The sequence below is a fragment of the Lissotriton helveticus genome, chromosome 7, assembly GCF_964261635.1.
Source record: "Lissotriton helveticus chromosome 7, aLisHel1.1, whole genome shotgun sequence".
NCBI classification, from domain to species: Eukaryota; Metazoa; Chordata; class Amphibia; order Caudata; family Salamandridae; genus Lissotriton; species Lissotriton helveticus.
Genome location: NC_136068.1, coordinates 457,112,070 through 457,137,960, shown reverse-complemented (window position 1 = coordinate 457,137,960; position 25,891 = coordinate 457,112,070). Strand labels below are relative to the sequence as shown.

The window sequence follows — 25,891 nt, the reverse complement described above, 5'->3', positions numbered from 1 at the left end:
TGCAAACCCTCTAAAAAGAATTAGATTTTTTAGCACTAACCATAACCTTGTAGCCTTAGTCAGTAGTCCAATTTGGATGATGGATGGTACATTTAAATCAACACCCCATCCATTTTTCCAAAGTATACTATTCATTCTAATAGGAATAACACAATTGTTGATTTAGTTTATGCTTTGCTGCCTGACAAACATTTCGCAACATACACTGAATTTCTAACAGTGATCAATAGCAAAACCTTGAATAAAAGTCCTGGAAAATTAATAATTGATTTTGAATTAGCAATGATGAACTCTTTTTACAAAATTATACCCTTGTACCCAAATTCAAGGATGTTTCTTACACTTTTCACAGGCCTATTGGCGTAAATTAAAAAATCATCCTTGGTTGAGGACTGTTTGTCAAGCAGGAAACTACAATTTGAATTGCGAAAACTAACTGCGTTGTGTTTTGTACCACCAGAAAGTGTAGATGAATTCTACACTTCCATTACTGAAGCAGACTATTTTACACAAAATGAAGAAAAAATGGCCCCTCTCCTAAATTACTTTGAGGATACATGGATTGGCCATCTAAGCAGGTCAGGTTGCAGGAGGAAACCCAGGTATCCTATAGAAAGGTGGAACCGCTATTCAACCTGCTTAGAGGGTTGTGTGAAAACTAACAATGCCATTGAGAGATGGCACAATTCCATCAACAAATCAGTAGCCAAACTTCATCCTAATCTTTATCGTTTTCTGCAAATTTTGAAGAAGGAACAAAAGTTCCAGGAAATGAGACTGGCGCAATCACTACCAGGTAGTCTGGCGCCGCGTATTTTTAAAAAAAGTAAAGAAATGTCTTAGAGACTATTGGAAAAATTACAACAATTTTCGTTGATGGTGGTTTCCGACTACCTTGACAATATTGCATATATACTAAGGGCCTGATTCTGATGCCTTTAGGAATGGCTCTGACCCTTGGTCAGAGCCAACCTAACCACATCGGACCTGCCTGTACAGATTCCTTTCCGACCGAGCAATTCTGATGGGCTCAGTCGGAAAGGAATCCGACTCAGTTTTTCGGAGAGCCCATCTACCATCCAGAAACCCTTCAGTACTCCCCTGGCCGGCTCTTTCTGGCAGAGGGAGAACAATGGCAGTTCCCCACTGCCTTTCTGTGCCAGCCTTTCTGACACAGAAAGGCAGTGGGAAACTGTCTTAAGGGGCCCCCAGGAGGGCCCCCATGGGTTTGAGGCCGCCTAATGAAGGCCTAGAGTGGCACCTAGGGTGACCCCCTGTTGATCCCTGCACCCTGTGGCAGGCACCTTGGGGAGCCTGCCACGGGTTGCAGGTATGAACTGCACCTCTGCACTCAATGATGCGAGCATGCATTCCGTTAGGAATGCATGCTACCATTGTTAAGTATAGGATTGCGACCGAACAGGTTTCGGTCCATCCTACTTGCAGGTCTGGAATCAATGACAAGAGGTCGTTCGGTTCCAGTTCCTGACCGATGATGGACAGACTCCGGTCCGTCTGACATTGGAATCGGCCGTAAATTTCTAAAATGTTCTAACAGAATTTCCACATTACTTGCCAGTTTTAATCAAACACCAATTTAATTGACATTTTGTAATTATTTTTCTCTAACAGATAAGGAAAGGTGGGGTTCCTACTTATGAAGTCTTTTTTTTTAAACTCATGGTGACTGCTATACATTACAGGTATCACCATGAGTCTCCAAATCTTACAAGGACATTCATTTCTCCACTCATCTTTACTTTATTTTTAAATATTGAAAAAAGACAACTAAATTAGCCTTAATCCACACCATGAATGTTGCTTCCCATTTTAAAAATCAAGTCAGCCAAAAAAATGACATAGCCATAATCCATCAAGAGACTGTTTTGAGTGCAAAATTGTGTTTTTTGAAACACAAATCTTCAGGCAACTATATTAGCCTTATTCCAACAGACATCCAAATTCGAACTCCAAGAAAAACATTCTCCTTTGCAAAAATATATTTTTTAAACAAATTCTTGAAAGCAGCTACATTAGCCTGTCTCTTAAAAAACAACGTCTTCTGTTCAAAACCTACAACGTCCTTTCCCTAATCCAAAAGATCCTCTAAAACAGGCAACTTCATTAGCCGTAATCCTCTTCTACTGCTCTTTGCCCCTTCTTCAAAATATGCAACTTTATCAAGGGCTGAAAAAAACTGAAGTCCCTCAATGCAACTATCCGCTTCATTTACAGAACCAACATGCATCGATTTTGAAATTATTTTGAAGAACTAGTTTTACCAAAAACACTACCACAAACATAACACATTATTTTTTTTATTTAATAAATGAACCCATCCACACAGGAAATGTGCAGCAAACCTGCACTGGGATGGAATATGGGCTAACTTAACTTAACACAGTAACTAAGCCACAGTAAAACAACCTCACCACCCTAGCAACTGGCTTTGCACAAGAGATAGCCACTGTATATATTTTTTAAAAATTATTAAAACAGACTTACCCTACCACGAGCCCTCTGTTCTGCAAGCTTGAACGCAACGCTCTACTGAATGCTGAACGACATGTACAACCGTGTACGTCACCAAAAGCTGAAAAAATAGAAAAAGGACTTTCATCCGCATTGTAAGTAATGGAAAAGCATGAGAACCAGTTCATTTTCAATGCTAAAGCCCACCATTTATTGTATTCTATTGTAAAACATTGTACCAAACATTAAGTTAAATAATTTACAAATAAAGTGTTGAAAAATATGCTCTAAATAATAAAAATGAACTTGAAGTTATTTTTATTTTTTTATATAAAAATCTTAAAGTATTCTTCAACTCTGTTTTTTTTAAATTTAGAATTTAAATATATAGGTGAAATTTATTTTTAACTCCCGAAAGGTAAGTATATTTTAAATATTAATTAATTATTTAAATATTTTAATTAATTTGCCATTGATTTTAAATAAATGTATTTCGTAGATGTGTTTAATATTTAATACCCAGGTATAAAAATGTATCCCTGAGTATTAAAATACTTCCCCACCCATAAACCCCTATATCCCCTATATCCTGTCCCTGAAGTTGTTTTCTTGAAATACTATTCATTTTATTAAATACATTTATTGTTTCATAATTACTACAAAAAAGCATGTATAAGAACATATTGTAATATTCAGGTATAAATATTAGTACCGGAGTATCAATACACTTGCCCACCTGTAACCCCTATATCCCTTACATCCAGTCCCCAAAGGTATTCTTAAACTGCTCGTTTTTTTATTAGATATGTTAATTGTTATGCAATTTCTCCAATAAAAATAATTTTATTAAATGTATTACTAATTAATACTTGGGTATACATTTGTTGCAATTCTCTAATGTGCCTCCAATGCCATCTGCGCAGAAGAGATCCTCCCTTATCTCTTACATCTTGCAAAACCAGGTCTCGCTCATGCTTCCATTAAGGTTCACCTAGCAGCCATTTCTCACTTCAGGAGATCAGTGACGTCACCTTCATTACGGTTTAGCAGACTCATTAAATAATTCCTCAAAGGGATTTTTGAGCTTCCTGCTAGTGAGGCATCCTCCTTCTCTTTGTCAACTCAACGCAATACTTTCACAAATAATGAATTACCTTTTGAGCCCATCCATAAAGCAGACATTACATTTCTCTCTTGGAAATTGGCTCTACTCTTGGCTCTAACATCAGCTAAACGAGTCAGTGAGATACAGGCTTTCACTATACAAGAACCCTTCTTGCAAATCAGGAACAAGAGAGTGGTTCTTGAAACAAACCCACAATTTATCCCAAAGATTCCATCAGATTTCCACCTGAAGGAGCCAATAATTCTGAACATTTTAAAACGGTGCCTGAAGTTCTACCTTGACAAAACAAAACAGTTCTTCAAACCCACCTGCCTTTTCATGGTAAACAGAGCATAGGAAGATGGATAGCCAATAACCTTCAATTCTATCACCAGAAAGCTATCACGCTGTTGCAACCAAGTGTGCATGCTCATTCCTGCAGAACTATGTTGACTTCAGTGGTGTTATTTGCAGTTGAATCTCTCCAGGAAATCTGCAGGGCAGCAACCTACAAAAATAGCCACACTTTTATGCAGCATTAGTACTTAGAGTTTACACCTCACATTGATGCAGCAGTATTACAACATCTTTTCCAGTGAAAGTGAGCCATTGTAATGAGGTATTCCCACCATCCTCTACTACATTACACACATTTATATTGTTTCTTTATATATATGAATGGCTATATATCTATGTATATACAAATGTATTTTAACATTCCTATTCAAAATGTGCTATTCAACTGCTATTTAATCTGGTTCATTCATGTGAGTTTATGAAAGATCCAATACTGGAGTAGGAAATTATGTTACTTACCTGTAACTGTAGTTCTACAGTATTGGTATGTTTCATAGATTCACATGCGACCTACCCTCCTCCTCTGAGAGGCTTACCTTCTCTGTCATTTGACATTTATTTAAACTTGTGCTGTAAACCTCTGAGGGACTGAAGCTTCTCAGAGGAATGTTCTAGAGGATGTGGCAACCTGATTGGTTGAAACTCAAGTTTAGTCTCTTTTTAAAAACGACTAGTATATGTTACTAAACTGAGGGCCTATGGCCTTTCTAGTCTATCTTTATCATTGAACTGCTTTCTAATGGTATTGTGGGACTCCCATCTCGATGATGGGGAATGATTCAAGTATGTGAATCTACGAAAGATACCAATAATAGAGAACTACTAACTTGCAGGCAATTGGCTTAGATAAACTATATGAGGATCTGGACCTATGCCTGACAGTAACAAGGAAAGAATTAAAAGCCTTCTAATTAGACAGCCTTGGAAGACATAGGTGGGAGCGCAATTGTAACAAGAACACAGTTAAGCAATATTCTCTAGCGCCGAGTATAAACAATACAGTATCTTCTAATTTGACATTTGTCTCTATTGTGATAACAACCATCATGCTAAGGTTATTTGTAATTTTAGGCACTTTGATAGACTTTACTGTCTACATAAAGTATTTGTTTAATTTAATAGACATTTGTCTCGAACCTCCAACATAGATATGTATTATCAAGGTTTCGTTTAAAATATATCCCGCTTATGTTAGGCTACCCGTTAAAACATATACCATGCATGCTCTTCCTTCCTGCTCACGTAACACACAATCCCCTCAGAGTGAGCTTCATTCCATATTTTTCTATAAGTTATATATCAAGGAAAGAAACAGATATATTCTTCCACTTATGCGTAGACTTAACTTTAGACAATGTCGTCTGGCTTACTACTATCTCCAGTTACTAGCCGACCCTCTTGTCTGTTATTGTTTGGCTTCATTTCTATGGTCTGTCATAAAAAAGAGGAGATTGACTTCATAGGCTTTGTGTCTCAAATATAACAAAGGGCAAGGTACCCTAATAGCTTAGATCTAAAAGAACTCTTAGTTTTTTTAATCCTATTTAATATTTTAACTGAATTTCCTAGTGAATATTGGTATGTGTTTCTTAACCTATAATGATTTAAATACTGAATGTACTTGTATGATTTGCATATTTGTCAAAGGTAATTTCCTAAATATTTCCTTAATGTAGAGTTAGGCAATAACTGTTAATGTTAAACATGCATTTCACTGATTATGATCAAATATGAATTGTATATTAACTGTTTTTATACTGAATATATTTTAAGATACTAACAAAATAGACTGTTATTTTATATGCTTGTACTTTTATGCATATGAAATGATGCGATTGACTGACTGATCTAAACGCTGAGTCTCGATTTTTCCCATGTTTCTCTCTCTTTCGATGCAACCAGCAAATGTTCTTATTGAATCTGTATTGTATTGTGTGGCTATTTGTACTAAGTAACTACTATTAAACCTGATTTTGAAATGCGATTTCATGGTCTGACCATTCAAATTGAGGCTTTAGATAAATGTTTTCCATAAGTAATCATTATTGTATGTGCGTCATTTCTTGGAGTTAAACTTTCTTGTCTCAAGGATTATGAATTTGGTGGCATCTGCAAATTGGTGATGAAATAGGTATGTATTTGGCATTTCTTTATTCCAGGTCCTCATAAGGAAATTGCCTCACGTTCTCTAAATATCCAAGTCCTTGTTAGATCAACAAAAAGATCCATTGAAGGACCAAGGTTTGATAATTAGGATGGTGAATACTTTGTAAAGTAAGAAAGGTGATATGTTTATGGGACTTTTTGGTGATGATGATTTGAAATGTTGTAGAGGAATGAAATTTGCTAAGATTTCCGCGGCATCAGAGTGGATCTGTGAAAGATGCCTTACTGGAGAAAAAAAAGGTTTCTTGCCTGTAACTACAGTTCTCAAGAAGTGGTGTCTTTCATCAATGAACATGCACGTAATATGTTGTTTCTGTGCTAGTATAATCTATGTTTGCCTCCATAGGAGGAAGTATAAGCTCATCCACTCGATGGATGCTTCTACAAATGACCAAATGGTGTAGCTTAATGAGTTAAAGTTGCTGTGTATTAAATGCCCTGAGGATTCTCGGCCAGAAAATGTGTTTCTTAATAGGTGAATCTATCAAATCTATCAATGTTGGAGAACTGTATGTACAGGTGTGTAACTTGTTCTTTCTTTTTATGCGAACACCCTCTCCCACCAGTAGAATCCTGCCTAACTGTATGCACAGAGAGGTGTCCAGTGACAAAAGCCTCTGTCAAGGTCTAGGTTGTTTTTCCCTTTGTTCTTCCTTGCAGAAAAATTAACTCTTTCTGAAGTTCTGCAAGTCTCGCCGGATTGGCGAAAATCTCGGTTATCCATCAACAGCTCCTCCACTAAGGCAGAGGAGCATCGCCCCCTTAGGAAAAATAAAACAGTAATAACACCATGTTATTATAATTTTGTTTTTCTGTACTGGCTCAGTTTAGGTGCGGGGCAGAGCTGGGCTGCCCACAGAGCAGGGGAAGGAGTGATGGTCACTTTCACAGTGTGCGTGACAGTTTGGACGGCCGTCTTGGGCCAGCCAAACAGTGATGCGCACTTAGCATTTCTCCACCCACCTGTACTGCACAGCCGGGAGGAGAACATGCACAGCCTCCCACTCCCTGTCTGAGCTCCAAACCAGGCTGCTCAGAGCAATCACTACACTGCTGTCATGCTGTTGACAGAAGTGTTGTGATTGGCTGAGGGGAGTCTGGGAGGCTGAATGCTTCCTCTTTCGTGCATTGACCAGAGAGGACGAAGGAGAGGCAGCGGCCGGCAGGTAAGAGGATTTTTTTTACCCCTCCCTCCTTGCCCCAGCTGGTTCTGCTTTTATCATCCCCACAATCCCCTTGAAAATGGAATCGCAATAATTTTCGGGCTCTCCAAACAATAGGTGTTATCCTCAGTGCCAAACTGGCTATTTTATCATTCTGGCATTTCCCGCATAGGCTGCAAGCTAGGGGCTACCATTAGAACTTGATAGACTGCCATATTTCAGCCTCGCAAGAGTGTAGTATATATATTTGATAATTTATGTTTTGATGTAACCGGCTGGACCTATTTTTTTCTAAAAAAAATATTTGGTGGGAGTATCCCATACAAATCCACTAGAAAAGATTGTGTTTGTTCATTACACTCTCTCACATGGTTCAGTGTGGGACCTGATTTGCACATTATTGGCATCATTGTTTTTGGTTCCCTGTCCAGCCCTGCACATCACCCAATATGATGGTACACCTTTCATTAGCATGAAAAGAATAAAAGGATGAATTTCAATTACTTGCATTTGAATTTGTCATGTACGGGTAATGGAGCAATCTCTGCAGTGGGTTTTCAACTCACTGAGCAATGTATTCAGCTAATAAAAGTGCATCAAACCTCACTACAAACTGATAATATAACCCAAATATTACTGAAGTTGGAACACCTAAACCAATCAGAGTGAAATGGATACAAATAGCTTAATGAACTGAACGTTTGGTGCAGTGATGGGCCGTACACAAGTTTGAATCCGAAGTTCGGCTCACCTTTTCATCCTCTAGAAGGTTGAGAAGTTGAGTACAATGTATGGGTAATAGTAACATTGCTGTGCAGTTCCCACTAATCCGTAGGATCTGTGAGTTCGTTGGACAACATAAACTTTGAGTGAGGTGCCTAGTTTGATTCTGAGCAACCCCGCAGGATATGTTGGCCTAGAGACCAGCTAGCTCACAGTGCCACCATAAGTCCCCCTAACCCTACCAGGGAGCAAATGGTTTTTGGCAACCACTGATCTAAACAACCCTCAGAGAAGTATACAGAGAATACCCAGTAGTAGGTTTTCATTATATTAATTGAACCAGCGTTATTCTTTTATAAAATACATGTGTTGCGATAATCAGTAGACAGAAGCAGATGAAAGTGATTACAAGCACCAAAAGAGTGAATAGTAAATACAGTTCTACCATGGTGCTAAAACAGTGTATCTATACAGGCATATAAAACAAGGTAGTAATCAGGAATACTCCTAAAATGCGAATCCTACTCTGTGTATACCTAGAGTGTGTATAGGTGTGAAGCCAAGAATCCCCCCAAGGGACGATCCAACCCCATTACCTGGCGGGAGAGAATGCAGGACCTCATCTTGGTCACGAACTAGACACCATTCACGGAGATGTCAGACCCCTGCATGGTGAAGTCTTAGCATGCAGGGACCCTCAGTGTCAGCTTAAGTGCCTCCTCTGCTAATCCTCTGAGATGCTGAATATTTAGAATAAAAGCATCCTTGCGATGTACTACAGATTAGCAATGTTATGGATATGTAGATAGCTCTCTCGCCCGTGTATGAAAATAGAACAACATCTGTACACTTGTGCGTAAAGGCCTTATACTTGGCGTTTGAGGCATAGTGATAATGTTATGCAAAGTCATATGTGTAAACACAAGTAGTTTCAGAGAAACAAATCCAATATTGGCACACATGAATATGTGCAAAAGGTCACAGCTGAAACGTTATTGTGAAAAAGCGGACAATGTAAGAAATGAGTAGCTTCGCTACATGTGCCTCAACCAGGCACATAACACCTACTCCTTCTACTAAAGGTTGATATATAAAAGCCATCTAAATGGCCAGCAGGCCACAATGAAAACTAAAAAGGTCTAAAACTACTTCTTTAAAATCATCTTTAAAATGTTCATAAAAGTCCTTAAAAGTCATTATACAGTTTGACCGTCCAAGCACTGGAGCCTACAAAAGCAGAAAAATATTGGTCTTTTTAGTCATTTTGTTTCAAAACAGGCCAAATCTTTCCCACCACATTGCAAAGCCAATTGTTTATGGTTATGAGTGATAGTCACAACATTGCTGTCACAGGCAACCGCAGACGATGTTCCCAGAGACTCACCTCAAAGTAGGTTTATGGAGCAACTGTGATAACATCCAGTTCTGACAGTAGCCACTGAGGGAAGGACTGCATCCTGTAAGCATATCGCAGAGCCAGTAACCCGTTCACTAGGAGCCAAAGCATCCCAGGGTGGCTCGAGGAATGCAATCATCAGCAATGGAATACACTGGGCACAACTATACCCATGGGCCTTTAAGGTTCAATCAGTGCTTCAATGTTCAGTGGTGCAACCAATTGGGATCTGAGAAATAAATCCATTATATGCATTCATGGCTGCAAAGCAGGCAGCGGAATACTGGTTGTATGTAGTGAAGCCAAATGGGCCTGAAAGACAAGAACCAGTGCTCATTCAGTTCTCAAAGCTGTGGTGTGCCGAACTAGTGTATCATACGCTCATGGCATTGCAGCACAGCCAGTTCTGTCTCCGTTACGGGTTGAACTGGGTCGTCCATTGCGGAGCATGACAATGTAAATCAAAATTCCCACCACAAATAGCAGGACAAAAGGGGGACCTCCAAAAACGCTTCCCAACATAGGGTGTATGAAAGATGGTATAACTCTGAAAATAGTCTGAAAGGTGTTAATCAGTCCAGAGCCAATACATTTAAAAAAGTGTGCTATTCTCTTTGTATCAGACATATTAAAGATACTGTGGACCAGCTCCCCAGAATTCAGTGAGAAGTTAGTATGAAGTAGAGTCTGTATCTCAGACGTAGACCTTGCAACCTGGAGATCAAACATCTCTCTGGCTGATTTTAAGGCCACATCTTTTTGAGAAAGCATTGCTTTCAGTTTGCTCAGAGAATCAAAGCATATGTTGGAAACAATTATCAAAGGCGATAGCGTTGCCTCCCTAACTGTGTGGGGAGATGGAAATAGTACTTGTGTGCAACAAGTGACTATGGAATTAACTGTTACCAGATAAGCAATGCCTGGTTCCATTCCACAACAACCTTGATCATTCAGCATCCAATAACTCCCATTTGAGAGCAGCTTGAAATCCGGATGAATCACAGCGGCTGAAGAACCCTTCAGATAACAGGATAAGTTTGCAACTGAAGCATTGCATGACCCCATGAAGTGAAATGTTCTTGCATACTAAGGACCCGCTCAAAGCATCCTCACATTCAGAACCACCAAGGAAAACCTCTGTGTCACCATTCCTGCATCTAAACTTGAACGGTAATTCCCAGTATTCATGCACATAACCTTCCTCTAGCGCTTCATATCTCTCTACTTGGTGGTATTGTAGACAATATTTGAATTGGAAAGTCGTGACCGGTACAGTGATGTAACCATGGATTATCCAGTCTGTGGATGGTGTCTCAACCATGGTGAAAGGTGATTGGTCTAACTTTTCAATGTGCAAAATGGCATACTTTGCATCTCTTCGGAAAATTAATATCTGTCTTTCAATCAGCTTGTATGCAGAAACAGACGTCTGCTGTTGATTTAACGTCATGGCACGTGGCCAGAACGTAATGTTTGCAATGTCCAGCTTAATAATACAATGAACAGTAGTTGTGATTGTCCATGCTGTAAAATAGCCATTTCCTGTTGTAATATGTCAATTGCAAAAGATACTATGTTGCCTAGTGAATATATTCTGATGTTAATGTGGTCTTTACGTTGACTGCCAAAGCCTTTTCTAAATTAACCCTATCAATCTTTCGCTGTCTATCAGAAGCTTCCTGTTGAGAAACCTTCCACAGCCAGTTGATGTATCTGTCTAATCTTGTACTAAAACAAGTGATTTCAGCAACAGCAGCCGTGCAAACTGTTGCCATAGCGGCTTCATCAGCCATGGAATTCCCTGCAACATGAATGCCAACACATTGACGACTCAATGTGTGGATAACATTAGCCCGTGGCAAGCATTAATTTAGCTTTGCCACCTGTTCTCAAAGCACCTTGTGCTCGATTGTGCAACTCTTGGAATCTTAAAACCCATTCTGGCCCCAATAGTGAAGGTATTCATTATAGGACTGAAAACAGTATACAAATCACACACTATAAGTGTGGGGAACCCATGATGCGTAGTTTGATTTCTGCCAGCTGAGCTGTATAGTCCCCTAGGGACTGCATGGGTGTTTTTTCCGGACGAACTTTACATCATGCATGCGCCCCTTTATGATAGCGCATGCCATGGAATATTGGTGTCTTGTCTTTATGGCAGGATGAGCAGACCCATCACTGTAGATTATGTAATCATATCAATCTAGAGGCATTATTTCATTCGGCAGAGGATATTCTTGTTCGTACTACAAGATTGCTTGTGTTTGTAATGCAGAACCAAATCTGTAGTCTACATATGTTGCAGTGAGGGAGTTAGCCCGTTGTATCCATCCTGGAAGCAATTCTTTGGCATTTGGAATGCTTGCTTTTGTAACAGCCTCTACTGTTGGTTCTGGCGTATCAACAATTATGTGTTTTCCCTGAGCTAGTGCTCTCTCTCTCTCTCACTACAGCAGTCTGTACTGCTGTAAGAATTTTCTCAGTGGGTGCAAAACGCATTTCAGCGTTTGTGTACAAATGTGATTTGTATGCAACAGATACCATATCACCTTCATTGAAAGGGATATAGGTGTACCCGGTTGGTCCAGCGACTACACGGATCACCAGATTGGTTGTATTTACACGTGTGTAAATGTTTGAAAGCTTGTACAGAATGTAAAATGCTTGTATGTTCCTGTGTCTAATGTGTGATAGAAAAATCAGGTCTAGTTAAATTGTAGAATGGTTTCACCTGTTCTGCGTAATCAAAAATGTATATTCTGCCAAAGTTTAAAAATCCCAAAATGGATTGTAGTCTTTTCAAAGTTGTTGGAGGCTGGAGCAATGCACATTTTCCTAAACAAAGTGGGCAGCAAGGATTTTGCATTCACTTGACAACTCATATCCCAAAACCAGGACATTGAGATGGGCATTTTTAATTTTTTGAAATTAAATTTGTAGCCAAGGTGAGAAAATCCTAGAATTATACGGTCTACTCTTCATCATCCCTCAGATAACTATCATCTATTTAGGACAGTGCCTCCTCATCAAAATTTTGAAGTAACTCTGTCACTCTGGCTGAAAACAGCCCAAGATTATTCTTATAGCCTTGAGGTAGAAGCCAAAATTGCCTCTGTGAACCTAGCGCTGAAAATGCAGTCAAATATCTGCTTTCATGCACTATATTCTGATAGAAGAACCCATTTGAGATATCTAGTGTGGTTTTGTATTTCTTTGGCACAATGTTATTTATTATTGCTGCCCTGTGTGCATTTTTTACTGCAAAAACACGAGTAGATGTGTTAAATATACTGTCTAAAAGTAGACAGTATGAATTATCTGGTTTCATTACAGGAAAGAAGGAATAATTCATTGATGAGGTGCAATTTTCTATTGCACCCTCGTATTCAAGTTGTTCTAGAATTTCCCTAACTTGTTGTTTAGCTTCATGTTTTATTTGGTATTGTCTCTGGGGTTGCAGAATTAATTTTAATGGGATCTCATGATGAGGTGACTCATCATCCTACCCAACATGATTGCAGTATAGTGCCGGAGCAAGTGCTAACACCCACTCCTTGGAGTAAGAATGTTTAATTTATTCCAGAACGAGGCCGGAGAAAGCTGGTAAAGTTACCATTTCCCCATTTGGGCAATCCATTATAAACTCAGGTGGCTAGTCTTTTTCAGCCAAAAGAATGCTGTAACAATATTTCAGGTTCTCCCAAAAGAGAGCCTTGATGTTCCTGGGTATTTCCCCCTCCAGTTGGAGTGTTATTTCTTATACATGATGAGGAACACTTACCCTCGTATCAGGTGTTTCCACCGTGATATGCTCACTCAGCGCTCCTGCCGCCAGATAATCCATCAGGTTCCAGCGATCTCATGTGACTTCTGCCCGGCATCGTCACTGCCCATTCCCCGTTCAGAAGCAGAGTCCTAAGCGGGAAACATCCTTTACAACGAAACTTTTACAACGTAGTACTTTTACAACGCAGGTTTTACAACGAAAACCATTACAACGCATTGCGCTGGGGGGCGCTCTAGGATAGGGAATAGATTTAATTTACTATCCAACACCTTCCCTAGTGTCCACGGGGACTGGAGTTGGAATAGTAAATTAAACTATTCACTATCCAGCACCCCAAAGCGCTATGCGTTGTGAAAGGTTTGCGTTGTAAAAACTGCGTTGTAACAGCATGCGTGGTAAAAGCATGCATTGTAACGTCATACATCCGTCCTAAGCAGCCTGCGGCTGTCTTATTTTAAACCCAGCTACTTCCTTCTTTTTTAATTCTGGTTTAGTATTCTTTGGTTTGTCTGCTTTTTTAATGATGTAGTCCGATGAGCGTTGTGATTCCTTCTTTTGTTTCACACACTCTTCTGATCTGTACTCTGACTGTCCACCTCTCTCCGAACGTGTATCAGATGACTCCTGAAAGAAACGAGAGGAATGTGCTTCAGTATCCTGAGACCTGTCAGGCTTACTAATGTTATCACGGTTCCTAAAATTGTATTTCTTTTCACTGGTCTCCTGTTGTGGAGACACACCGGTGATTGTGTTTAATTTTTTTTTTTGTTTATTGTCTCATTTCTTCTTGGAAGAAGTGTGTGCTTGATTAGAGCTGTCCTTTTCAGAATTACTCTTAAATTGTGGTTTATCAGGTCCCCAAATTATCTCTATCTATCATAGCATAGGTTTCTTTGATAATCTTAGGAAATTCCTGGTCCTGCTGTGAAGGAGGGAACTACCTCATGCCTTTGTGTATTACTAATACTGCTGTCTCCCCCTTTATTTTACTTAACATAATGGCTGATACTGGGGCAAAATTGTCCATCAGTTTCATTCCCAAATCCAGGGCAGGTGCTGCCCAGTACTCATTCTGTGTCTGTTTCAGTCCCTGAGGCAAGACAGCCAGTAAGGGGGTACCATGAGTTCTGGTGTAAACGGCAGCGAAGACTGTACCCCAAGTGGCACAATCTTACACTGGGGTAGCCATCCTATTGGCAAGCAAATGGTCAATATTCTGTGTTTCTCCTGCAGGCCTGTATGGTGAAAAACTGCTTCAAGCTGCCTTGTTTATTGTGCTATCCAGAATGGAATTTGCTCCCGACTGGTGGGAATCTTATTGATAACGGCATTCAGTGTTTGTGAGCTGATACCCGTGGTAACTAATTGTGGTTGTGCAGCGTGAGAAGTCCACGCATGGTTAACTGTGAGTGTTTGCATTATGAACTGGGTAAGATTTCTGTAAATCTTTACTAGATCTTTGTATCATGTACACAATTCTGCTGCAGTTATTTAGCAGTGTTAGGAATGCTGTGTGTATACAGCTAAGACCAGCCATGTCACTTCTTCTTTACTGAGTGGACCGAGTCTCACGTTTTCTGTAGAGTGGGGGACGGCACCTTTAAACCAATTTATATGTTCTTGGTTAGAAAATTGAACTTCAATGTCCACATATGGAATGTATTCCTCTGGTGTTTCATCTTCAATGTAAGTGTGTAACAATTGTTTATTGGCATTTGCAGCTGGGAATTTAACCCAGGAATAGAATACCTCTGTTTTGAATACTTTTTGTGCCTTAACCATGAAGGTAACGTCTCCACCCATTGCCGGGAGACCATATTGTGATAATTTTATACTAACTGCATGTATGCAGTTTTCTATAATGTTCAGAGCTTCTACTTCTTCTCTATTGTGTTCTCCGTTATGGATATTGTCTTTTAAAGAAGAAAGAAATTAATAGATAAATTTATGGAAATAGGGTAATCACAATGTGGGAATTTTTATCCTACAAGCTTGAATAACCTACAGCCAATACATAGGGTATACCTACTCAGCTGAGACGGTTTTCCTTACCACCACGGAGGTCTCCGATTTGGAGGTGAGTGGGGGTCTCTGAGAAAGCTCAGGTACACCGTTAAATAAGAACCCAACCAACTTTGGGCACCATGTTGTGTAGTTTCCACTAATCCGTAGGATCTGCACATTTGTTGGACAACATAAACTTTGGGTGAGGTGCCTAGACTGATTCCAAGCACCCCCGCAGGATATGTTGGCCTAGAGACCAGCTAGTTCACAGTGCCACCATAAGCCACCCTAACCCAACCAGGGAGCGAATGGTTTCTGGCAGCCTCTGAACATGACAACCCTGACCCTCAGGGAGCGTGGTAACAGATCAGAACCCTCTCTCTCAGTCACTTGTGTCCTTTGTTCTCAGAGAAATAAGCAGAGAATACACAGATGTTTTTAATATATTTATTGAACCAATGTTACTCTTGTATATAATACATGTGCTGCAATAATCAGTAGACAGAAGCAGATGAAAGTGATTACAAGCACCAAAAGAGTAAATAGTAGATACAGTTCTACCATGGTGCTAAAGCAGTGTATATATGCAGGCACATACAACACAGTAGTAATCAGGCGTACTCCTATGATGTGAAATCTACTTTGTGTGAAACTAGAGTGTGTGTAGGTGTTAAGCCAAGAACCCCCCAAGGGACGATCCAACCACATTACATGGAGGGAGAGAAAGTAGGACCCCATTTGGTCATGAACTGGACACCCTTCATGGAGATGTCAGACCGCTGTTTGGTGAAGTCTCAGCATGCAGAGACCATCAGTGTCAGCTGAAGTGCCTCTTCTGCTAATCCAATGAGATGCTGATTATAATAACAAGCATTGGCATAGCCAATAGGTCTCGCTTTTGTATTTAGTTATGCAGCACAATATCCTTGGTACAACAACATCAACTGTTGCTTGGCTAAGCACTTATAAGGTGCCAAAGGCGAGACCTATTGGCTATGCCAATGCTTGTTTTTTCTTTCAGCAGTTTTGTTTATCTGCTGATAGGGGAGCTGCTGGTTTCCGGCAAGCTATTACCGAGATTCATAATTACCCGGCTCAAGGTTTATACAGTATGGGAAGATAAAAAACAGTTCACTTGCAGCCTCGTTCTTCATGCAAAAAGAGTTCAGGAGCACGAGCCTCTGGTTTCTTTCAAGCATGGGAATTTAGTTAGCCCTTGCAAAGAAAAATGCTTTCGAGCCTTGTGCCACATTGTGTGAAAATTGGAGTTTAAGCTGAATTATTTGCGTACGTAGCACCAGGCCCCGTTCACCGATTACGAGAAGAAAAATACTTACCTTCTGATCGTAGTAAGTTTTTCACATGAGTGTAACATTTGACAAAGACTAGACACGAGGACAGACGCAGTGACAACACAGTGACAACACAGTATGCAATAGAAAAGACAGAGGCACGTACAAAGACATAGAAGATTCCTGCTGCATCCCACTGCCCCCCACCCCCAAAAGAATGATGACAAATGGGGAAACCCAAATGCTGCGACAGGAAACACCGAGAGCCTGTGCTTGAAAATGTACAGACACTAAGACAATAAACACATTGAGAAGGGGATAAGCAGAGGTGGGCGAGCCACTGAAGGCTCGAGCCAGAAGACAGGCTTTGGCTCAGGCCAAGGTAATCTTGGACCCTCGAGCAAAAAACTAGCTGAGCTTATATGTGGCATCCGCCTGCCACTCACGCTCTAACCTCGCGCACCAAGCATAAATAAAAGAACAAAACACTAACCTATGATGTAAAATAGGAGAAAGAAAGTGACCCATCTAGTAGCTGAAGTGTGAAATGCGAAGCCAGTAAACCTGGGATCAACCTGGTTTCCATGCTTAACCAAACTATGTGATCTTAGGCAAATAGTGTATTTCACTGTGCTCCCTTTATCTTCATTATTACAAATGAGTGCATCTTGAAATAAGCATGTTCGAGATGTATGCTATACACAAACCTCTCATGTTTGATTTATTAGACCATAATGTTGCTTCATGTGTAATAAGAATCTATGTCACATGTTGGGGCACACAACAACAGACTTACCTCTTACATGGTAACCCTCCGGTCTGCTAGTAAGTTGAATAGGACATCGGATGTTCAAATAGTGAGACATGGGGACACAAACACTGTCACTAGGAGACAGGAGGCACTACACACAAGTCCTGGGACAGGAAACACTGGCATGTGTAGAAGAACCTAAAACAGTGAACAAGCAAGCATTGGTTTGGTGGAAAGTTGCCCTCATGCTACCCAATAAGACAGTAGAAAAACCATGTGCAAACTGACACGGATACAAGCTACATCACTAAGAAGCAGTGGAAGCGTAAAAGCTGAGCTTTGTTATTAAAAAAAGTGTAAATAAGATATTGCACACTATTTAAATGCAATTCAAATACAATGCAAAGGCATGGTGTTCTTATGGTCAAAGACTAAAAAAAGGTCTAGGAATTAAATGGGGCAAGATGGACATGGGTATGGTTGGAAAAGAGACTATTTATGACTTTTATGTTACTTCTGTGTAACACTTTACACAGATTAGTGTCAAACTCATTCAGGGTGTGAATGTCATACCAACCAGTTGGCTAATTTAAAATGTGCCAGATAATAAAGAGCAATCTGCCTTGATGGCATTTTTAGGCATAATGGCATTGCTCAAGATACTACACAGCTAAAGAGTATTGTGTGCTTGACTACCTCGCATGTTAATGTTTGAAAGTTAATATTAATGTTCTAAAATGTACATGTTTTTTTTATTAAACAAAAGCTCATATTCCTTAACAGGAGATCATAAAGGGGCTGTCAAATCTGTTGCTGTAATCATAGTGACTTCTCCCAATCAGGATTGGGAAACAACCCAAGTGACTTATTGGGAGGGCAAGGTCTGTGGGCAGCAAAGGTCTCTCTCTAGCATGTGGTCCTCTTCTAAGCTTCATCCTTATCCCTCACATTACAATAATGGAATGTCCATGAGGTGGCCAGGTACCAGGGAAGGAAGCAATATTGCCTCCAAATGTAAGGGTTAAAATTACTGCTCTGCAGCCACGTTTGCTAATGCTTATGGGACGTTGAGCCTCCGCTTTTCCTTTCTGACCTTCCCTTTTTGTTTTCACCAGTGCTCTCTGCTCAAGCCAATCAAGGGCTTACTCTTGAACCCCTCTCCCGTACTGGCTGACACTAGTCAGCATGTACCGGATTGACTTTGACCTTCATGACCCACAATACAATGCATTTGTTCGCTCTACAGCTCAAAATCTGAATCTTGTACCAAAAGGGTTCATTCACTCTTTTGTCTGTGCATTTTTGTTTCAATATTATTTAAAGGAAAGGAAGGTTGAGGCAGAGCCAGTGAATGTGGGTGGGTTTAATGTATGGAAACAATCATCTCGTTTGGCATTTTGGCACAGGGGTGATTGCGAACCTTGTCTAGTCAGTTTCTTCTCAGGGCCACCATCTCCCTACAGACTTCTGGGAACCTGGATTCCAAAAGCGAGACCAGTGTTCCTCCTCTGTTGCTCCTTAACATCTACTTCACCTCACAACTTCCTCTGTTGTATGTGAGAGTGGACTCATTCAGAAACATTAATAAATACACTTATCAGCAGTTGTGAAGAGACGTTTTACCTTACAAGACGGGCTCGCGGCAGTTTTGAAGCTTTTAAATATCTCCTGAATGCCGCCATCTTGTCAAATTGATATGCCTTTGAATTCAAGTAGAAGAATACAATACAAGGACAAGAGTCCTCCACCGCATGAGGAGCTAGCCTTTCCGGTTCGAAAATCACAACTTGGAGCACTTATAAGTACAACAACCTGAGGGCGATTCGAAGTGAAGTTCTGTATTACAATTACACATCCCAGTGGCGGACCCGCACTTCTCCTAGAAACAGACACCCTGAGCCTGCTAGCAAAAGAGGTTGAAATAGGATATAAAGTACTAGAAAACAGCGATAGTCAAACAGGGAATGGAAATTCCACACAACACTAAATAGAAGCGTCTACTTTCTAGCACAATATGTAATTCCAGTCAGTAACACAAAAGACAGACAACTGAGATCACATACAGTATCTGCAATCACCGGCCTGAGATTACAGGGGGCCAGCACAAACACACTTGGGAGGCAGAGCCAGAAGCGATTTGTCAGCTATGTGACATGGGCCTTGTGGGAACCGGATGTACTTCCTCATACTCTGCTCTATTAGGAAAGGCCAGGGCGTAATGCCACCCGAGGCCATACCATTGGCAGCACAGCGCAAAACAAATCTCAGTTACAACAGTTCATGAAACACGCCTACAGGTTCACTGACGTCCCTTGCAGCCTGCGGGGAGAGACCCGTAGAGCTATCTCACACACATCCTTGTGAAAAAAGATTACAACACAGATAAATCAGGAAAGCTTTGGCAACTCTTGTACACTCACAAGCCATGCCCCTGCAGCACTGTTATAATACACTGTACACAAATAGAACTGGGCAGTTTGAAAGAATTCTCAGCACTCTGGCTTTCACTTTTTTAGGTCTAGGGCAAAGTGCTTCTTTTGGGAGAAAGTGCAAGCCTTGCTTCTGCAAAGTGCTCATGGACTGAACATGATCTCTGCTTCTTGTTGAGCCCTTGGTGGATGATCACACATATGAGCCCCGGGGTGTTAAAAACACTATTTATCACAATCAATTTTAAAGAAGGAAAAAAAGTACATAAATCTATTAGACAAGCCTGAACCTCTCTAGCATGGCAGACAGTTTAACAACTCTCGACTGGTGCTTTCCTTAAACAGTCAGTCCCTTGGATTCACAACAGAGCTTCACATCTGCACGTGCTTGCCATGAGCCCAACCTGCTTCAACAAGAAGAGGGGCTTCCTGCTTTCATGGTTTATAGAAATGCAAATAACAGGTTCTCCTGCAGGTGGGCTCACACAATGAAGCATCTCAAAGGCTTCCTTGCAGGATATTCTGTTGGGGAGGAGCCATGGGACTGTGTGGCTGAAAAACAAAACTGCGGAATCCTGTTCTTGCAACGGAATATTGCCAATGGTGGCACTGGAATGCAGGAGGCCCTGGCATGCCAGTCACAGCGCCCTGTCTGTCCTTTTTTAGTCCCCAGCTGAATTTGAAGAACAAAGAAATTTTGCCTCAATTGCTATGCACATAGTTAAATATTACGAGGAAGATAAAACACTGAAGCACTCGTTTCCTTAAGAAGGAAAAAAAAGGAAGGACTTTCAGTAATGATCTTCAGTTTATCATCACAATGCATATAGGCAGTCTAAAACTCAACAGAGGAACAGTTTGATGCGGAGGGGAGAGAGGAGGGGGCCTGCGCCTGTTTCTCTTGCGGGAGCGAGCTGGAACCATCTGTTAATTACAAACAGATGGTTTCAAAGCTCACTCCTGCAAGGGAATCGCCAACCGTGCACGCGTTACCATTGAAAGCAATGCAAAGCGTGCACGTTTTTGGCAGAAAAAAAGGAATCGATTACTAAAGGTCTCCTATGCAGCGTATACGTGCTGTGTAGGCGAGACCTAAAAAGCATCCTTGTGATGTAATATAGATTAGCAATGTAATGGATATGTGGAAAGCGCTGTCGCCCCCTGGATGAAAATAGAATGACATTTGTACATTCGTGCGTAAAGGCCTTGTACTTGGTGTTCGAGTCATTGTGATAATGTTATGCGAAGCCAGATGTGTAAACACAAATAGTTTCAGAAAAACGAATCCAATATTGTCACACACGAATATGTGCAAAAAGTCACAGCAGAAATGTTATTGTGAAGAGGAGGATAATGTAAGAAATGAGCAGCTTTGGTGACATGGGTCTAACCCAGGCACATAACAACATAGATTATTTAAAGCTCTTGGAAACAGCAGTATAAAGTGCTATAAGTTATTATTATTAGAGTTACAATCAGGGATTATTATAAAAGACACCTATGCCAATTTCCCAACATTGATTGTTTTTTTATTTCTTTCTATTTCAGCTGGAAGCGCTGAGGATTGAAGAGCACATGGGAGGAATGTATATAACAGAACGACGACGATCACCACGTCGCTCACCATCCTCCAGCACTGATGGGATGTCACCCTTGGTCTCCGAGGAGGAGTTCAGCTCCATGAAGGTATAGCTCATCCATTTTTTGTTGTTTCTTACTGGCCTACCTGCAATGCATTACTAAGTAGGTCAAGCTGGTTTTGTTTTAAAATCAACTTCTCCAAATTTGAGAACATTTGGAATTCCAAATTAATCACCTGCATTATAGTTAGAAATCTTGAAATTCCACCTTGCATGTCTATTTTGTAGAATTTCAAATCCTGTTCCGCAATGGTGAAAGTGTACATATAAGCATGCATTTTGCAACTTAAACTGTAATAGGCATTGGACCCAAATTACAGGGACAAAAGTATAGGCAAATCTTAGCATAGCAACCCTTTTTCTTTTAAGCAGTTACATTTCCTACGGTTGGTGAGAAACAGAGTTGTATAAAAGGTGCACTGAAAATAAAAATATTTAGATAATAAGTGTTATATCTGTCATCCTTTGGATGGTCTTCCCCCCAACTTTTGCCTTTTGCCTCCCACTTTTTGCTGTATCTTGTTGTTGGCCTTAGGACTCTGAGCACTTTATCACTGCTTACCAGTGCTAAAGTTCATGTGCTTCTCCCCTAAACATGATAACATTGGTGTTTACCTGATTGGCATATTTAGTTTACCTGTAATTCCCTTGTAAAGTGGTACCCCCATGCACCCAAGGCCTGTACTCCAATTGCTATAAGTGGACCTGCAGCACTAGTTGTGCCACCCACACAGTAGCCTCTCAAACCTGTCTGGGGCCTGCCATTCCAAGATCTGTGTATGCTGTTTACTGTCCCTTCGACTTGGTATTTAAAACCTTGCCAAGCCCTCATGTGTCCTTCTCTACCTAGTTGAGCCAGAGAAGTCCATTAAAAGAATACTGGAGATCTTGGATGTCTTTGGGCTTTTTCCCGGTTATGTATCAACTGGGACAAGTCTTGTCTCTACTCTCTGGCAGGATGGCAACTCAGGGAGACAAGGTGCTGTCTGGTTGCCATTGAGGAGCAGGGGTACAGATAACTTGGTATCTACAGTACCACGGAATTCCAGCTCTTATATGATAATAATAATCAAGGAAGGCTGATGGATGAATATTGGAGGGACGTGACCCGTTGGCGCAAATTACTGTTGTGCTGATTGGGCATGCAGTGCTCTACAAAATTATATACTTGCCAAATTATCGTATGCCCTGCAGAATTCCCTTTTTGAGGTCACGTACAGCTTTTTCTTTTAACTTTTTTGCTAAGTTTTGCAATAAACGAGAACAATCAGATAAAAAACACATTGCACATAGGTACTAGAGTTATCATCATGATACATGGCACATCGTTTATGAGACTAGACAGAAAACAAAATGTTCGAGGCATGTGTGCTGTAGATACACATGCTTTGCATGCTCCTGTCGTCTAGTGTTGGGTCTGGATGTTTGCAAGTTATTTTTCTTCGAAGAAGTCTTTTCCACTCACGTGGTAAAGTGACTCCTCCTTTTGGTGATAGTGCGCAAGGGCATCAACTCCATTGTTAGATTGTTTTCTTTCCTACATTGGGTGCGGACATGAATTGCTGCGCTTCGGTTTCAAACAGTTCTTCAGGTTCTCCTCAGTGCTCAATCCAACGTACCCTCAATTGTATTGTTAACATACGCGTCTCCCTATTCTCCGTATATCAATTAGATCGGGAACCTCTCCATATTCGGTTGAAAACCGTGGGTGACCTTCGAGTCTAACTGCATTGGTCCAGCCTTCTGCCGATGGAACAGACTCTGTTTCAATTTTGTCCTTGGTGCCACTCCAAGTACCCTCCACCGACCTACATGAAGTCTGCAACTTGTGCCTCTTACAGGGACACAAGGAACAGGATTGGAGGCTTGTCGGTCATTCTGATTGAAAAAGACTCTTGGGGATCGTCAGGCTCAACGATGAGAAATGCAACGTCAAAGCATCCAACATACTCTGGGTATCTTCGGAGAAGAATCCGAACAAGAAGTGACAGCAGCAGAAGAAAATCGTGCCTTTTCTGTCCCAGAATCGGATTCCCAGCTGGAAATTGAATTGGAGCCCGAAGACATTTCTACGGGACAGGGTGTCATGAGTACTAAAGCCCCTTTACCCCATAAACTCTCTTCCACCAAACATAAGACTTCAGCACCACCTCTGCCTTCGGGCCATGGTCGGCACCGAGACAATGTTTTGAGGCCCGGCACCAAAACAAACGGTCAAGCCTTCCGAGTCAGGACTGAGTGGAGACAGATCATCTTCGAATCTGAAAACTTCCGCTCCGAAAAAACAAGTCCGGTTCGGAGCCGAAACCTTCTGCTTCGAAGGACAAAAAGGACAAGTCCAGTCCGACACCGAAACCTTTGGCCCTGATATCGAAAGAAGATCTTCTACCGCCCCCAGAACTAATCCTGGACGTTATGAAAGAAAGATTAGACCCTACACAGAAGAAGCTGTATATTAATCCAGATACTGGACACATATTAGTTATAAAATACCGGCCAAAAGGAAAGTCAGTTCAGAGGACACTGGTTACAAGATTCCTCTCAAAGAGAAGAAGGACAGTGCTATAAGTCCTATTCACCCTACTTTGTCATCCCCTCCACCATCTTCACCATTACTACAACTGCCAGGCTCAGATCCACTACACATAACACTTCAAGGGTCTCCTCATACACAGCCTGATTTACGGGATGATGATGATGATGATGATGACGATGACGACAATGGTAATTTACCAGCATATCCATGGGATGACTTTAATATTGATCCACCCATGGATAATGACCCAGAGTTATACCTTGCAAAGCCATCACCTCCAGATGATAATGTAGCTTAACAGGAGCTAATTTCAAGTGCAGCAGCCTATCGTGGAGTTGCATAGCATATAGAATCTTTGGATGCAGACTTTTTATTTGAGACACTAGGGTCTTCAAATAGGACTAAATAAAGTCTACCCACGTTAATAGGAATGATGAGCCATGCAGGTTAGATATTTAAGGACCCGGTTCGTGCCCTCATTTTAACCCCTATGGTTGACAAAAAATATAAACTCCACCATCTGATCCTGTTTTTATTAAAGGACAGCTTCCCTAAGGCTCACTTGTAATCTCTAATGCTTGTAAGAGAGCAAATTCACAAACCTCTGCAGATGCATCGCCCCCAGACAAAGAGTCTAAATTGATTGACGTGTCTGGGAAAAGGGTGGGCGCTCAAGCAGCTAATCACTGGCTCATTGCTAACGTGCAGGGCTTACTAGCTAGGAATGACAGATCACACTGGACACAATGGAAGGTCTACTTCAACACCTTCCAGAAGAGCAGAAACCGAAAGCACAAGAGTTGATTCAAGAAGGCAAACTCATGTCTAATTCCTCCATTAGATGTGTTTTAGATGCAGCTGACACTGCACCAAGGGGAGTTACCACCAGCATTCTCCTACGTCGACATGCTTGGCTTAGAATTTCAGTTTTTAAACCTGAGGTCAAGCAGTCTATTTTAAATACCCCTTTTGACAAGCAACATCTTTTTGGACCTCGAGCCGATAAGGGCTTAGAAAATATGAAGAAGGACACAGATATAGCGAAATCAGTGAGAACGCTTCAATCCCCATCAAACAGAGGCTCCTTTTGCCGCTCATTTCATAAGGGAGGTTCTAAAAGTACATCCTCAGACACTAATGCTTCGTCATATAAGTCAAACACACAACCCTCTTCCTCTAGAGGCTTCGATAGAAGAGGGTATAGAGGAAACAACTTCAGAGGTAGGGGTAAGAGCACACTAACGCGTAACTCCCCTTACCGTAATAAACAGTGACTTCCCTACACTTCCCGCGATCATTTAACACCTGTCGGGGGAAGACTTCAACTATTTCTCCCCATTTGGCAGTCCATTACATCAGGCAAATGGGTGCTAGACATTATCCAACATGGTTATTGCCTGGAGCTTACCAGCAATCCTCCCAATATTCTACTTTGCACTCACAAACTCTCGCCAGACCACCTGCAGCTCCTCAAACAAGAGGTACAGGTCTGTTTCACAAAATGAGCTATAGAACCAGTTCTATTACAGTACCAAGGTTCAGGAGTTTACTCTCTGTACTTTCTAATCCCCAAAAAAGGATGGCTCCTTAAGGCCAATTTTATAATTAAGGATGTTAAATCTGCACATACTGCCAGAACACTTCCACATGGTCAGGCTTCAACAGGTGCTTCACTTCTACAGCAAGATGATTTTATGTCCACACTGGACATAAAAGACGCAAACTTTCACATTTCGGTTCATCCAGCACATCGCAAATATCTCGGATTTGTGATAACAGGAAAACACTATCAGTTCAAAGTACTCCCATTCAGAGTAACTACTGCTCTCAGAGTGTTCACAAAATGCCCAGCAGTAGTAACAGCACATCTCAGAAGACAACAGATTCATGTCTTCCCATACTTAGACGACTGTCTCATCAGAGCCAGCACACACCAAAAGTGTTTACAACACACTCAGACTACATTAGACCTACTCTACCAATTGAGTTTCACAGTCAACGTGCACAAGTCTCATCTTCAGCCTTCACAAATGCAGTTCTATCTGGGAGCGACTCTAAACACTTTCA

The 25,891-nt window shown here is 41.0% G+C and overlaps 1 protein-coding gene across 3 annotated transcripts in view; it reads left to right on the top strand.

The window, feature by feature from the left end:
- LOC144766815 (uncharacterized) overlaps positions 1 to 25,891 on the top strand; it is a 502,863-nt gene that overhangs the window by 434,250 nt on the left and 42,722 nt on the right. For all 3 annotated transcript variants that reach the window (XM_078650542.1, XM_078650543.1, XM_078650540.1), the window contains one exon: positions 21,197 to 21,334. In XM_078650542.1, coding sequence (XP_078506668.1) covers positions 21,197 to 21,334 — 138 coding nt within the window. The remainder of the gene's footprint in view (positions 1 to 21,196; positions 21,335 to 25,891) is intronic.